At 40.8% G+C, this 16,104-nt stretch overlaps 3 protein-coding genes across 6 annotated transcripts in view; 2 read left to right on the forward strand and 1 right to left on the reverse strand.

Moving 5' to 3' along the window:
- On the reverse strand, nt 1-1,375 carry kri (uracil phosphoribosyltransferase krishah). The gene is made up of 7 exons (XM_090178141.1): nt 1,005-1,375; nt 898-940; nt 758-827; nt 635-697; nt 401-562; nt 241-339; nt 1-181 (listed from the first exon to the last, which is right to left on the reverse strand). The coding sequence occupies exons 1-7, from the start codon at nt 1,196-1,198 to the stop codon at nt 75-77; spliced, it is 738 nt and encodes a 245-aa protein (XP_090034267.1). The 5' UTR covers nt 1,199-1,375; the 3' UTR covers nt 1-74.
- stnB (stoned B) overlaps nt 518-16,104 on the forward strand; it is a 27,566-nt gene continuing 11,979 nt past the window's right edge. Inside the window, exons 1-6 of one of the 3 annotated variants that reach the window (XM_090178131.1) lie at nt 518-569; nt 3,654-3,896; nt 5,254-5,290; nt 5,691-9,637; nt 10,102-10,359; nt 12,048-12,222. In XM_090178131.1, the coding sequence (XP_090034257.1) occupies nt 5,705-9,637; nt 10,102-10,359; nt 12,048-12,222 (4,366 nt within the window). In that variant the 5' untranslated portion in view covers nt 518-569; nt 3,654-3,896; nt 5,254-5,290; nt 5,691-5,704. Of the gene's footprint in view, nt 570-3,653; nt 3,897-4,535; nt 4,677-5,253; nt 5,291-5,690; nt 9,638-10,101; nt 10,360-12,047; nt 12,223-16,104 lie in introns of those variants that run through there. The other 2 variants (XM_090178132.1, XM_090178133.1) reach the window with 2 other exon arrangements.
- Nucleotides 1,403-2,719, forward strand: amx (TM2 domain-containing protein 3 almondex). 2 transcript variants are annotated; one of them, XM_090178140.1, is made up of 6 exons: nt 1,419-1,507; nt 1,562-1,677; nt 1,745-1,989; nt 2,049-2,220; nt 2,278-2,353; nt 2,423-2,719. In XM_090178140.1, exons 2-6 carry the CDS (start codon nt 1,602-1,604, stop codon nt 2,589-2,591), a joined length of 738 nt encoding a protein of 245 aa, XP_090034266.1. In that variant the 5' UTR covers nt 1,419-1,507; nt 1,562-1,601; the 3' UTR covers nt 2,592-2,719. The 2 variants fall into 2 exon arrangements, with proteins under 2 accessions (XP_090034265.1, XP_090034266.1); XM_090178139.1 differs by having other exon boundaries at nt 1,403-1,677.

A 16,104-nucleotide genomic window follows, 5' to 3' on the forward strand; every position in this document is an offset into this window, starting at 1 on the left:
TTTAATTTTTATTTACTTCTAAGCAAATATAAGACAAGAGAATATTTTTACACTATCACATTTTTGTTCATATTTCAATCTGTTCCAAAATATTTCTGACCAAAATGGTTCGGAGCAATAGGATGTACTTCGGAGGTTAACATGGTTAGATTAGGAAATGTCTTTATGATCATATGCGCAGCTAAAAATAAGAAAACAAAATATATAAAACAATTAATTTTAACAATTTATCTTATTTACCGTTAGGGGTACAGAATAAATTTAGCAATACAATATTATCCTCTCGAACACCATGATCTTTAAGAACTTTCACCGCTTTAATCACTGTATTCCCGGTACCTGGATTCGGTAAAAATATATAACTTTTGCAAATGGTTATTTTTAACAATCATTTTCTTACTCATTATGGGATACATTAGTAGGACTTTCCTTTCGGATATATCTTCTGGAAACTTAGCGTAAACAACTCGAGCTTCGTGGGTATCTTCGTCACTCTGAACAAGAATTTTGCCTATTCTAATTGACTGACAGCAATCCCTCAATCCACGCTCCATAGCTTCACCTAAAATGTATGGTAAATTTTTAATTTTTTTCGTAACAATATTAAATAGTTTGTTAATGGGTGGCGGTATACCGCTTCTCACTATGCTGACTCCACAGTTTCCTTTAAGAAATTTTAAGCCTTCGTAAATACCACCTAAAAATTAATATCATACTATAAATGTCTATAGAATTGCCTGAATAACTTCCTTAATACCAGTGGGTGTTGTAACAGAACTTTTTATATATGGAAGTTGATTTAAGCCTTCTTCTACGACTAAACGAATCTACATTATGAGAGTACAGATAACTTACGTCAAATTTAATCAAACATATAAATTAAGTAAAAGAACATACAAGCCTTTCTGCGTAAAATACAAAATTACTTCGACTAGTATTCCTAAATGTAATTTAAATTCTTCATAAGATATATTACGGTTAATTTGATATTTTTGTAGGCATACTTGTCTCTAATTACGGTTTGTAATTCCTTAATTTGGTCATTAGGCGTTATGACTATGAAATTCGGTCCATATTCGGCGTATTCAACTTTTTCACTGTTCGTTAAGCCTTCGTCGGAGTTTTCCATAGGCATAATATCGGTTTCCGGGGAATGGCTTCTTTTCACAACATTTCCATCAAATAGATTGGTAGACATGTTTATTTATCAAAGTATATATTTTTTGGTTAACGCTATCTCTACAATAAGAATTAATGATAATTTTCGGCAGCCTGCGGTCCTCCAACCCTCAAACGCGCTTTCTTCTTCATAGCAGACGCCTTTCTTCTTTACGAAGATTTTCGGGTTGTCGCAAGGTGGCAGAATTTTTCACCTTCAGAGATTGATATCGTCTGCTAAAGTTTTAATTCGATCTTTCGAGATTCGATTAGTCCTGTTGTTTTAAATTTCACATTAATGTTTAGTATGTTGACTAAATTCTTTATAATAAATGAAGTGAAGATAAAGGTATTGAATAATAAAACAAAATAGTTGAAAATTTACCAATAACAGTCGATTTAGATGCTTTGAAGTATACATTATAACTAAGCCTAGGACAACAATGTCGGGAATACGTGCTTTAGTATTCCTTTTAGTAGGGATATTAGCTCAAGAAGAAAAGGACGTTTTTGAACATAGTAAATCATACTGATCTATTTTTCACGTAAATTTCATCATTAAATAACTCTTAAACTTTTTTTTTAGCTGGAACAAGCTTTTATCAATCTGATACATTGACTCACGTGAAACACGCTCTTAAAGATACTGACTTACCCAGTAAAGTACATGAAAGTTCCGTTAGCCCGCCTCAAAAAGATAAAATATGCCCCTCAAACAAGCTGTGCACGGAACTATCAGGGGATTGTTTAATATGTTGCTTTAATTATTCCTGCGTGTATGGCGAAAGTATTCTTGTTTCATGTAGAGTCAAAGATTCAATTACCTGTCAGGTAGGTTTACAAAGGATAATAACTATAGAGAACATGTATTAAAAATTTTATTATTCCAGCCAAATGATAGTGACCATAAATACTTTTATAAAGAAATGAAATGCCGATATTGTTATCAATCGAATCCAAATGATTACATTTGTCATAAAAATACAACTTGCAGAGTAAATGGGGCAATACCGCAGACTTACGTTACTGATTGCAAAATAAAAGATCATGTTGTTTGCTTAGGTGAGTTAATGAATTCCATTGTTTTGTAATTTAATTAATTATTTATGGTATAATTAGGTAGAAGAGAGTTCAAAAAGAACCTTAAATGTAACTATACTAGAGGATATAGCCGAAGGACAGCTCTTATTTTCAGGTAATAAAAATTACGTGAATCAAAACTTCAAAAGCTTACTTCAATAATGAAATTTTTTCGTTTCTACAGCGTTGTTCTGGGGGGATTTGGAGCTGACCGTTTTTATTTGGGTATGTGGCAAGAAGGCATTGGAAAACTGTTCAGTTTCGGTGGTTTGGGAGTTTGGACATTAGTTGACGTTATTTTAATAGCTACAGGCTATTTAGGCCCTGCAGATGGATCGGTGTATATTGACTAAAGAAACATTTGCCATAAAATCCTCAACACCTTTACAATTAAATATGCCGTGATTTTCTACAAAAAACGTCCTCACTAATATATATTATAACTTTTTATAAATAATTTATATAATATGTAAATAATAGTTTAATAAAGTTTCGTTCTTTTATATAATTTTATGTATTCTATCTTCTATCCCTTAGCCTTTTCCCAAAACTCCTTGCAATGTTGGAAGAGGGGTAGGACTTTCCTAACGCCAAATTCGTTTAAACTTTTAAAAGTTAACGCGCCGTTAAAAGGTTTTTTTTTCACTTACCCGTTAGGGAGAATTCCACTTATCGATTCTCCCCCTCCCCCTCCGAGTCAAATTACATTTGTGAGTCATACACTTTTGGGCGCCATTTTCGTAAAACTAAATTGGCGCCTCTACCCGCGTCCACCACGAACACTCATCCACCCACGAAACATTTAACTTCAATTTACGTCAGAATTGCGTTTTGAAGTGCCGAAGGTTAAGCGTAAATTGTAACGTAAAATGGAAATCAATTCGTTCATACTTATTAAGGGTAGGATGAGTCGATGGTCTAATTTTAAGAAACGTTTTCGGTAATTATAAGTTGGAATATGTAACTTCTAAGTAAACTGTTTCGTTCGCCAACGTTGTTTTTATTCCAAAAATTTTGTGTTTTTCTATTTTTGGCCTATTATTGGCTTACCACCCCTGTGGGATCAAAACCCGCCATACGCGACTGTTAAAGGTGAAGCAAACCTCCAAGTTTGGGCACCACCGAACAAACATCTCCGCGAGTCGCGTTATTTTTATCCCCCCGTATTTATCCCGTAAAAAAATAAGAAAACACTCTTCGATAATGCATTACTAAATATCGCGAGCGCTAGAGAGAGGAAGTCACACGCTGTATCGATCAATTTGTAAAAATACATACGGAATTTTATAGTACTGGAAATAAGTTATGATACGGGGGAAAGTAAAAGCGCGATTCCTTATTCCGTTACGTTGTCCGTCCACCGGAGTATATGGTCGTTGGAACGTCGCAGCTAAAAACCTATTCCTCGCCTTCAGGTATTGATCCGTCGTCCGAAGGATTTCGGGTCACTCCGGAGAGACTGGAAGGACTGTAGCCCCGCTAAATTTCACCCCCGCCCTGTCCCTCTTTCGTCAGATGACGCCCCCCGCTCCGAGATCAGCCATGTTAGGAGGCTCTCCCCAGGCGTACTCTCCGCGATCCGACGCCGAAAAGAACCGAAATCTTCCAATCACCCCCCGAAAAATGGAGCCCAATCGTACGAAGATTACCCAGTAGAGGTTAGTTACCGATCATTTTCCAATTCTCTACGCTTTCAACTAATTTCCCGACCGTATATTGTTCCCGGTATTTCTCCGGTAGTTTCTTTAGGCCTATTTATCCGCTATTAGAAAAATTTACCCATTTCCCTAAGCCTTTCCCGAAAAATTTACTTTTGTAATCTTTCACACGGCTTCGTACGCATTTTTTAAAGTATTATTTATCGTGTTTGACATTATAGATATCTATCAGGGCGTTAGTTCTCTGCACAATGTCACTTTCCACTTTAAATTAGGCTGAAAAAAACCAAATCCAAAAGTTAGCCATATCATAGGTATTCGCTCGTATAAGACGTACGGATATAAGTCAAATCGTGTATGCAACTATGTATCACAATGGATTTATCGCGTAGAAAGGTAATTGATTCTTAATAACGCGATAACTTGGTTAAATCAAAAAATATATATTCTTGATTATAGAGTAATAATCAATGTTACTTTACACGAAGGTCCTCTAGTGTTTGATATTGGTAACCGGTAAATTTTATTTCGATTACAGAACTAATATTCTCTCTAAAATAGAACGTCTAAAAAATGGTATATTTGATTACATTGAAGCGTACATCCTTGAAATTGATGAATAGAATCCCGCCTGTACTAAGCGCTTGCAGTTGTGTTAGGTTTTAAATAACAATGTATTAACAGGTGCGACGTTAGATCGGCTTTATAAAATATCAGACTTTAGCTAAGAACTATGCCATAGGCAAACGCGTCGCTGACTTTACCCAATCCTCGCCCTTTGTAAGTCTTTCATTTTCAGTCAGTCTTTACTACGTTTCTTGTTAAAATTTCTTCGTTTTTGAAAAAGTAGATCACGTAGCTTAGAAGTAGATTAAAAAATAGGCCTACGCCTGTATAAGTGTTCCATCCGCCGATGCATGTATGACGTTTTTTCGCTGCTTTAAGAGGGTGTATAGTTTTTATTATTGTTATATTCACAAATTCTTCATTTAATTTCTCTATACTATTAGCAGTAAATTATACGCGTAATTTAATGCTATTAGTAAGTGTTTTAACGTACACGTTTAAAATGTAAATTGTTCGGGTTCGTTTGTAATTAGTTTTGAAGGTCAAGTCGAAATTGAGGTATACGTCATTACAATTGGAAGGAGTTCCTTTGGACGACTGAAGCCCTATTAGAAAATATTTGCGAGGCCTAAAGAGCATTTTTCATTTATTGATTGAAGGTCTTTCGTACGGCTTTAAAATAATGCGTTCCACAAAAATTCATTTATTTATTTTTGATTGAGGCTGGGGGAGTTTGAAATAATTTTTATTTGACTGGAACTCCGATTATTAAATGTGTGTCTGTTTTCAGGGCCAATTAATGGGCCATGCAGAGCCGAATAGAAAAGGTATTCCACTAATTCTTTTCTCTCTACCTCGCGCTCTACGTTAAACAAGAAGAAAAAATACTTCTTATATAGATCTATTTTGTTTCTTTATTTTGCGATCGCGTTTTCTCCTATTGATCATTTTTGCGAAAGGATTAAAGAAGAACGCGTGTTAAGCCTATTTGCGTTAAAATAGTTACCCGCCATCTTTACATTTTAATTTTTTTTTAAATTATTGGCAATCATGGATGCTGTGGGCGTAAAATTTTCTTAAACGGCGTCCATGCTTGTAAATTTTAAGCCGTTTTTGTCACTTTTGTGATTTTTTGCTCAACTTATATCTGATCGAATCCGAATCGGAAACGTGTCGATACTACTGAATGTACAAAAACAGGGGTGGGTTTGGGTCTGCCGATTGCAGGTTCCTAGCGGGAGATGAACTATCTCAAAAAGAAGATAAAAGGTCACAAGAAAGGTCACGACGATGACGACGATTTCGATTTTGAGCCCGCTGGCGCCGCGCCGGCTTCGGGTGATGAGCCAACGGCCAAACAACCCGGCCTAGAGAAAGACTCCGAGGAATGGAAATTCTTTCAACAACTGACCCAACGAGTCCAAGACACGGTTCAGCAAACTCAGACGAATCTCAATAAATTGAAGGACTCGAGCGCCGTCGAAGAGATCAGCAAACCGGATTACGAGTTCATCGATGACCCGGCCATAACCAAGGTCGTTCCTGCGAAATCGGCTTCTTGGGTCGACTTTGACGAGAATTTAAAGAAAAAAGAGGGTTTGATCCCGGCTGATCCGCCGCCTTCGGCCACCCTCAAAGCCGGAGGAGAGGGCAAAAGGCCTCCGCCCAGGCCGGCCCCGCCCAAGGGCGCCAAGAAACAAGAGTCCAAGGACGAGGACAAAGAAGAAGAAAAGCAAAAGGAAGCTTATAATCTTCTCGATGAGTTTGGTTTCCTCTCGGAACCGCAACCCTCGGTGATAAGCGCGGCTGTTAACGGACTTTTGATAGTAGACGAGAACGAACTAGACGACGATCTAGAGGACGATAAAGACGATCCTTTCGACACTTCGTTCGTCAACGAAACTGTTTCGGGAAAGTTATCGCGTACCTCGACTCCGCAAAGCAAAACACCGACTTCTCAGGTTAAAACTCCGACCGACTTTTTGACCGATCTCGTCTTGGTACCGACCGCTTACGGGAGCGATAAGAACGACCCATTTATCGTTAAGGAAGACGACGACCCATTTGTCGTTAAGGAAGACGACGACCCATTTGTCGTTAAGGAAGACGACGACCCATTTGTCGTTAAGGAAGACGACGACCCATTTGTCGTTAAGGAAGACGACGACCCATTTGTCGTTAAGGAAGACGACGACCCATTTGTCGTTAAGGAAGACGACGACCCATTTGTCGTTAAGGAAGACGACGACCCATTTGTCGTTAAGGAAGACGACGACCCATTTGTCGTTAAGGAAGACGACGACCCATTTGTCGTTAAGGAAGACGACGACCCATTTATCGTTAAGGAAGACGCCGACCCATTTATCGTTAAGGAAGACGCCGACCCTTTCGTCGTTAAACAAAACGACGACCCTTTCGTAGTCAGGAATACCGACGACTCCTTTATCGTTCGGAGCTCCTACGACGCGCCCGCTACTTACAAAGATAACTTTAATTTGATACTAGACCCTTTGGAAAGCGGTAATAATCCATCGCTAAACATCCCCCAAAAAGTCCTCGGACTAGAAGACGACTTAGATATCGAAGAAAGTGGACCGGACCCGTTCGACACTTCGTTTGTTAACTCGATAAACGATACCCCAGTTGCGTCTACGGCTAACAATACAACCACAACCACACCCGTCAAAGCAACCGATCAGCCTTTGAGTTTGTTCGCGGATACTTCGAGGAAAAATTCGGTTGATAATTTGTTTGACTGTGAACCGATTCCGGCAGCTAGACCTAACGCCTTCGAGGAAAGTTTCGGCGATAAGCGAAAGCCGGAAGAAGAAGCGGAAGACATGAGTAATCCATTTCTAACCGATTCGGACGTGTCCCCTTCCATCCCGCCGAAATTCCCGAGCGGGAGGAGAAGGAGCACGAACCCTTTCGAAGATGACATTCTGGAGCAAGCCGGGGACCTGCTGGCCTCCAGTTTCGCCGAGACGGCCCTGGCGGCCAGCAACCTGACGGCGGAGATTACCAACTTCGCCACGGAAAACGCCAAATTGTTCGACCAACTGGAGAGTAAAACCAGCGGCGCGAGTGACTTCGCGAGTCTCGGGCGAGACGACGGTGACGCGCCTTCAAGCAGTCTTCCATTTGGCTCTCCGCCATCTACCACCCATCCGTCGCTAGCCTCTTCGATGATGGGAGGGAACATATTCGACGGCTTCGGTGGGCAAGCCGATGATCCCAGTCCCTCAGTCCAACCTTCGGACTCGTTCCACCGAAAACTATCGGCCGACAACCAATTCTCCAAAATGGATTCGGACCCTTTTGGTTTTAGCGAATCCCTGAGTTCCTCGGCGCCAATGGCGACCACCGTCGAACCACCCAAGAGCGATTTTCAAACGACGGACTTATTTGGATTCGGAACCGAAGACTCAACGTCCCACACGACGTCCACTAGTCAACCGAGAGTCGATGATCTCTGGTTAACGGGCGAGACGGAAACCAACAAAGCGGACGCGGAAGAAGAAGCCCAGGAAGCGTTTTCGCTCCCACCTTCTAGCGTGGCTTCCCGTCACGCGGAGAGCGCAGTCAGTCAAGTAATTAGTTCGTTGGAGAAAATCGCCAGTTTCGCGGCCGACGACTTAGACGACATGCCTCCGCCTTCCAACTTAATGAGCGGCGATTTCAATTTGCCCATCGCGGAAGTTGACGAACCATCCAGCATCGGCGAATATCCCTCTTTGAGTCCCCCTGAAAAGGTTGAGGACCATCCCGTGGGCGATCTATTCGACTCGTTTGGAATGGGAAATCATTACAAAAGTATCGACGAGACCAATGAATCGGAAATGGTCAACCCGTTCGCCGATACTTCGCAAAAAGTGAGCGAAAAAAATGTCGCGCCTGAGGACTTCATGGCGCAAATGACCCCCAAGAAGGCGTCACTTCCTACTAGTACTTTAGAAGCTTTTGGCGATTCTAAAGCGTACAAACCTTCCGAGACACCCAAATTTTATCAAGCGTTTGAGACACCCAAGCTTGACCAAACGTTCGAGACACCCAAGTTTGACCAAACGTTCGAGACATCTAAATTTGACCACGCGTTCGAAAAATCGGATTTCGACCAAGCTTTTGAAACATCAAAATTCGACCAAGCTTTCGATACCTCGAAATTCAATCAGGCTTTCGATAGTTTAGACAAGAACACCGCTTCGACAACGAGCGCCAAGGATCCTTTCGATCTATTGGGCGGAGACGTCTCAATCGGAGCCCCTACCACGAAAACCGACACGTCGGATCCTTTCGGCTTCGAACCGATCAAGGATTCGGTTCCTATTACTGATACGGCCGCTTTCGAGGCTTTCGCCGCCAAATTCGAGCAAGCCATTGAGAAATTCGATAACGGAGCGCAGCCAGATTCTCTGATGGCTGCTGAAGATTTTGATCCTTTCGGCCCACCTTCGGCCGTGTCCAGCGTCGGAGGAGATACCGGCAAGAGCAGCGGCTTCGACGTGGTCGATATGTTCGACCCGTTTCTCTCCATGACCAATCCTCTCGAAAATACGCCCATCAAAGTCCTGGAACCCGTCAGCGAAACGAAGACGAAGAAGATGCCCAGCAAACAGCCCTCGAGAGACTCCTTCGACGATGACGACGATGTGGATTTCACCGTCGTCATCCGACCAAAGATGATCGAAAAATCGGACGCCGCCAAAATATCCTTGGAACCTCCGCCGTTGTTGCCCCCTCCTCCTAAATCGCCCATGAAGGACCCTCGCGAACAGTCCGCTATCCCCGCCTCCAGGTTCAATCCTTTCAACAAAGATTTCGGCTTCTCTTTGGACGTGGGAAAGGAGGGACCCTCGGTGAACCTACTAGCTTCGCCACTGAACGAAACGGAACTGCCGCCGGCGTTGGGCGAAGCCGGAGTCAAAAAATCCGGGGACACCCCGGAAAGCCCCCGAACGCCTCTGTTCGACGAAGATACCTCACAACCATTGGAAGATTTCCCGCCAATACTAGAAATTGAAGGCTGGGAACTTATGCTCAGGCAACCTAGCAAGAAGAAAATCACCGGCAACAGATACTGGAAAAAGGTCTACGTTAAATTATCCGAAAACAGTATCCTTCAACTCTTCAACAAGAAAGAAGACAATGATCCCTTCCAGGAACTTCCGTTGCAGGTTAGATTTCCCGTTCGTTACGCCAGGATCATTATATGGAAAGGTCATCGCGCAGTCCTGGTAATATATATAGGGGGAAATGTAATTGTCATTTAACGACCGCTTGTGGTATTAATAGGATTTTTACCGCGAAAAATATAATAGATTGAATAAAGGTTATTACCTTTACGATACGCCATCTATCGAATCTTCACATTATATAATTTCTGTTTGAATATCTAAGATATTATTTGAGACAAAATACATAAAATAAATGGTTCGTATAATTTCTTATTACCAGTATAGATGGCGCAAAACAGCGCAGTTTAATGTTTTCCCGTTCTGAAACTGACGAACTGGCTACACAAAAATAACGAGAGTACGCTGACCTCTCCGTAAAAAGATCTTGGTTTCGCTTTTAACTTTCCAGTGACGACGGTAATCTGATATTGATAATCCTTGCCCAATTTCCCAACTACCCTTAGGCCTGTTATTCTTTATCGGAAGTGGGTGCTCAACAGTACGACGCCTACGGAAAGATCTTCACCGTTAAATTTAATTACACTTTCTACCGGGAACGAATGGGCGTTCGTCCCGGGCAGATATCGAAGGTCATGCACGGTCAAATAACCAGCGTTGGTCAAATCGCCAAATTGGGTCTACCCCTGGAGCACGCCCCTCAAGTGTCGCAACTCTTGAAGCTAGGCTCGCAAACTCATAACGACGTCAAAACGTTCGTTCAGGTGAGTAATTACTACTATACTTGAAAGCGTAAGAACTAAGAACTATAAGTATAACATTTGAGCCATATTTCACAACATCCTCTTCGCAATGACGTCCACAAATACGCGAAATAGAACCACCTGGTAGCAGTTTCGTGAACTTTTCCGGGAATGAAACCGCGTCCGCTCGTTTATCATTTTAAAGCCTAGTTCCCACTTAGCGAAAAAAACAATTTTCGCGCTGAAAATTGACGCTCGCGAATAAAATTTGCGATTTTTTTCAAATTCGCCGCTAAAGTCGCGTCTCCGCGGTATCTAGCGAATGTTCTATTATTTGATGTCCACACCTTGGCGATAAAAAGCTTCAGCCAATCAGAAAACGCGTTCCCTCGATCTCTTCCGCTCCCGTCCGTCTGTTATTAAGCCTAGGTCTTTAGAAAAGCGGCTCAGCCAACTTGACCAAGATACTGAAGTAAAGGTAATTATCTCACGAATAGAATCGTCTATTTATTGAAATTATCAACAGGAACATCCATTTGGTTCATTTTGAACTGATGTTTTATGTTAGGCCTAAAACATTACTAAAAACCTGCACGAGTTGCTTTCAGCGTTTTTAAATTTTCGCGCTAAAGTGAGAACCGCTTCCCCAGCGACCGAAAAAACGCGTCTTTTGTTATATATAACGCGGTCAAAATAAAACTTACGCTTACTTTGGAGAAATAACGATTAATTATTAAATCGGAACGTAAAAATTAATTATTGAAAACACTCTCTTCGAATTTGGGAGCTAAACGCGTTATGTGTGCAGTTTTTACATTTCGCGGTGCATTCACTGTTTTTTCTACGTCACACACCACCAAACGCCTGTGTGGTCCTTTAAGTCGACTTGAATGCCAGGTTTGACCTGAAAAATTAAGAGAAACTCGCCGTAAAATTTCTGTACGGGTTTTTGAAAGAGAGACGCTTTTCAATATCTGGACACTCTTGGGTCATACTATATGTATGACACTGACCAATATCGGATAATAATAATCTGTTGCCACTCGACACTTCTCCCTGCTCTCTTTGTTGGCAAAATGACTACCAGGTTAGTTTGATGGTAATAAGTACTAGCCTAAACGCCTTTATGTGACTTATGTCTCAAATTCAGAAGCTAGTACCTTCAGAAACGAAACGAGTGCTTAAACTAGTCAATTTTACGTTCCGGTTTGATAATCCAACATTATTTTGCCATAGTAGTCGTTATTTTTACTTTTAAAAGCGTTTCAATTTTCAATAAGCCTCGGCTTGTACGCGAAAAAGGCTAGCCGAGCCGACTGGCGGAGATATCTCGTGCAACTCAGGAAGAGTTGTCTGCCCTTAAAAGCGAAATGATGATATTTATGATTATCATTAAACAAATAAGCTTTAGGAGAATAGAAGGTGTCATTATATTGTTTCTTATGGTTCTTATGTTACGTGTCGTGAACAAAATCATCATGGAAGTACAGGGTCTAGAAGACAGAGGGGAGGGATAGGTAACTGTCCTTGATGTTGTTGTATACGATTTACAAATGGCCGTGCTTAACGAGGCACGCTACGTGATGATAGTTCGTTCGGAGGCCATGGCTTTCAACTGAACTGATGATCTCTCTATTTCCTCCAACTCATCTTCCCCTTTTTCGTCGTCTGTGTGTCTCTCGACGCGGTGGCCCGGTGCTGATGAGCAGGTAATGGAGGACGCTTTATTCCGGCTTCCGGTACATCGGGATCGAGCGTTGACGTACAAAACGGAAGAGATTCAAATTGCCGTTCACGACGAGTTGTACGTGGAACAAAGAAGGGACGGCCACGTCGAAAAACAGAACGCCCGCGTTAGAGTTTTTTTCCTCGCTTTCATTTCTGGTGAGTATAAATAATTACCTTTTCTCCGTTTTTACCGCTTAGTTTAAGCTAGGAGCAACAAACACAAGGAGAACGCAGCTAGCCTTCAAACACGCTAACGCAGTGTTGTGTACAAATTTCATTGAACGAGCCTTTACGCTGAACGTTTTACGGAAATGGGGAAGACAATTTCCGAATTTTCCCCTTCCGATTAAAGCGTCTAACCAATGAAAAATGTACGCAAGAAAATGCACGATTTTTGACGGGTTGCGTTCTCCTTGTGTGGGGTGCTGTGTTTGTTGTTCCTATAGGTTTAAGCCTCGTTTTCAAGTTCGATTTCTTAGCGTCAAAATTCATATACTTAAGCTCTTATTCGTTCTTTCTAATATCTCGTCAATGAATTCATTTATGACAAAATTTAAGTCGATGTCTTCTGAAAAATTTGTATACATGGCTAGATCACTTTAAAGCATAACTTAAGATAATTGCGTAAAACGGTGTACACGACGATTTTCTGTTTGGACAAATCTATCAAAATCAAAAACGTTTATTTTATCTTAATGCTACTTGTATCTTAAATATCATAATAACTTCTGCAAAAAGATGGAATTCGGAAAAGGTTAGGAATTTTTCCCTGATTGCTAGCTATCCTCAGTTTTATTTCTGTGGGGCTCTTCCCCCGTATGTTTTCCCTATGGAGGCTAGAGTCCCAGAGCGCCCACGGGATAGCCACCACTGAGCCTATAAACCCAAACGAGAAAATGTCGAGCGGATTTTACTTTTCCGCGTAATTTTAGGCTTTGCTGGTTTCGTGGGAAATATTTTGGGCTGACGGATCGGTGGTAATTTGCTTATTTTAGGCTAAATAAAACGAAGGCGGTTATTATTGATAAATATGTAGCAGACCGTACTTAAAGCGAAATTATTGGCTATTTACGACACACGTGACATGACGTGGAACCTAAAATAGAGTATTTTTGATCTGCTCGAAAATCGATTTCGCTCTTACGTTTTCTGAGCTCTCTATAGCACGAAAATAAAATAATTGGGAGAAAAGTGGAAAAAGTAACTACGCTTCAGCTGGTGTTTTTTCCCGCTAAAAATCTTCTTTGAAACGAGCCAAAATCTTTCCCGACAAAGGCAGAACTTTTTCTCTATTCACACGGAGCAACTCGATTTGCGATTCTGTTGGCTAAAAATGTTTTTCCAAAACGTTGGCTCGTGTGAATCATAGAAATTATAGAGAGGAACGGAAAGTGTAGCCTCGACAAGGCATTAAAATAATCTTCACGTCTCAAAGATACGCGCTAGGTCCATTTACTTCCGGTAGCGTTCCGGCTTTCTATTGGCTGATCGAGAACGGAAAATAATTTCAGTTTCTACACTCTCATTGGCTGATTAAAATTCTTATTTCTTAATCATTGATCCGGGAATCAGGATTTCGCGGGACGTTGATGAGAGTATTAACATTAAATTAATTTTATTAGATATTTATTATTATTTATTAGTTATGGTTTTCGTGAACTTTTGAATATGTGTTGTAGAAATCTAAACAGAAAACACATTTATCAAATCTTAAAGCTTAGGCTTTAGCTTTTGACGCAAAAAATTATTTACCTTTTCTTGTCTCTATACATTTAATTTGTTCCAATCATCGATAAATTATTTATCGTCGATTGGAACCAATTAAAAGTATAATATTTATCGATAATTTCTATTAAAAATGAAATTGTTAGACTTTAGAATTTTATTAACCGAGTTAGATCTTTGCGAAATTGTAGCAGACAACAGAAGAAATGACCGTGTTACGTCACAAACTTTAACCGGAAAAATGTAGGGATAATCTACTTGAAGTCGGAAATGCGACCGACTTTCCGTTCCTCTCTCTAATTTCTATGTGTGAATAGACCTAGAGGCTTGCGCCGCCGCTAAACGCCGTCGCCGCCGATAATTTTGAACGCGCCGATCGCGCCGCCGCCGACTGTTCGAAAATCGGCGCACGCCGCCGTCGATACAAAGAACGGCGCCCGGCCGTTTCTTTTTTTTTCTTTATACACTGTTTTTTTGGTATATTAAGCTTGGTTTTCATTTACGCGAAAATAACGACATTTGAACACGACGTCAAACGTCAAATTTTGGTTTTCGGATTTCAGTCGACGCAGAGTAATATCATTTTCACTTAGCGTCAATAGATTCCAGCATTGCTATCTTGGCTATAGAGAGAGTCACTAATATAACCAAGGTTTATCCACATTTTAATTCAATTCAAATTTAAATGTTGCTTGGTTTATTGATATGTTCCCCCCCCCCCCTTTTCCTTCTTCCCCGTTTGCCCCTAGTTTTCCGTTAGTTCCTAACTCCGCCGCCAGAGCGCACATTTAACAATCTCCCGAACCAAATATTCGGAAACGGGGCGTCAATGTGTGAAGTACATTAATTAGTCCATGGAAGGACTAGTACGAGTTGGTATTTGCCCTTGCCCTTCTGGTCGCGTGTTTTTCAAACTGTCGCTACAAAAATTAGCTCTAAAATTTATACAGACGCCGGCGTACGCCGCCGCCGCCGGTCATTTTGGCCACGCCGAAGACGCCGCCGTCGCCGCCGGTATATTTTGGGTCAAACGTCGCCGCCGACCCATATCAGATCGGCGCAGGCCTTTAAATAGAACTTTAGGGCTAGTTTTCACTAGTCCAAAAACGCCACGACGGTTAGCTTAAACGCAAAAAATTCCCGTTAGGCCTAATACAATATTTTTGCGTCCGCCGTCGCCGTCGTCCTGTTTCTGTCATAGTGAAAACCAGCCTTTAGTCTTTCTTTCGGTGTCGGTGGAAATCCCATTTTCTCGTCTTTGTTTTCAAGTGGATCGCGCTGGCGGGGTTTAATTTCCTATTCCGTCAGTCTTCAGTAGCATTCTCATTCCGTACACTTGTACCGGAGGCGTGTGTGGTTTTGGCGGTTATTCTTTTCCCCCGAGTTTCCGTCAGATTAGTTTTAGGCTTAGCGTCAATTCAACTCGACTTGTTTCCAGTATGGCTTTGCCGTATCGTTGTTATTATCCCCTTTCAATCGCTCTTTTCCAGCACCAATTTTCTTTTTTCCCTCGAAAAAAATTCGCTCAATCGATACTACGCCTCAAAATATTAATTTCTTACCACCATATTTCGCGGGGAAAAGAAAGTTGGCCATTTTCGGCGTAATCCAAACAAAATAATATGAATCTGACAACACTGCTATTATTTTTTGGACGGCTGACAATATTTTTAGCTGGCAGCGCTGTTTATCTGTACCGAAAATGGTGAACATTTCTTACGTTTGCCCCGCAAAAATATTTTCTTAAAGTGGGCCAAAACCGAGGGGCAGGTCACTTGATTGATTAACGACGCACCCCTCAAAAGACTAAATCCGATTTAATCGTGATTATTTTGATTAAATTGAATTTAATCACGATCAAGTTGATTAAATCACGTTTAATCATGATTAAATGATTAAATCTGTTTAAAATGATAAAATCCTGATAAAAAAATTATATCGTGATTAGTATGATTAAATTTAATTAAAATGATTAAATCTAATTAAAAAGATTAGATCATGATTAGAATGATTAAATCTCGTTTAAATGATTAAATCCTGATTAAAAAGATTAGATCATGATTAGAATGATTAAATCTCGTTTAAATCGTGATTAGATTTAGATTTTTTAATCTTGATTACCCTGATTTAATCACGATTACCTTGATTTAATCATTTTACTATGATTAAGACGCACCCAAAATGGAAGTGACCTGCCCCTCGGCCAAAACTATTCTCTCACTTTGAACAAAAAGAATACGCCTTTTACCCAAAACTACCAACTTCTTCCATACATCAACATGCCAAACTGTATTTTGAAGTTGCTCGCTATTT

This window comes from Leiobunum rupestre, chromosome 6, assembly GCF_980474605.1.
Source record: "Leiobunum rupestre chromosome 6, qqLeiRupe1.1.hap1, whole genome shotgun sequence".
Lineage (NCBI taxonomy): Eukaryota > Metazoa > Arthropoda > Arachnida > Opiliones > Sclerosomatidae > Leiobunum > Leiobunum rupestre.

Coding starts and splice junctions, on each gene's coding strand:
- kri (XM_090178141.1), bottom strand. CDS start 1,198: ATGTCTACCAATCTATTTGATGGAAATGTTGTGAAAAGAAGCCATTCC. Junction 941..1,004: donor CAAACCGTAATTAGAGACAA/GTATGCCTACAA, acceptor AATTACATTTAG/GAATACTAGTCGAAGTAATT. Junction 182..240: donor TTTATTCTGTACCCCTAACG/GTAAATAAGATA, acceptor TCTTATTTTTAG/CTGCGCATATGATCATAAAG.
- amx (XM_090178139.1), top strand. CDS start 1,602: ATGTCGGGAATACGTGCTTTAGTATTCCTTTTAGTAGGGATATTAGCT. Junction 2,221..2,277: donor AGATCATGTTGTTTGCTTAG/GTGAGTTAATGA, acceptor TGGTATAATTAG/GTAGAAGAGAGTTCAAAAAG. Junction 2,354..2,422: donor AGGACAGCTCTTATTTTCAG/GTAATAAAAATT, acceptor TCGTTTCTACAG/CGTTGTTCTGGGGGGATTTG.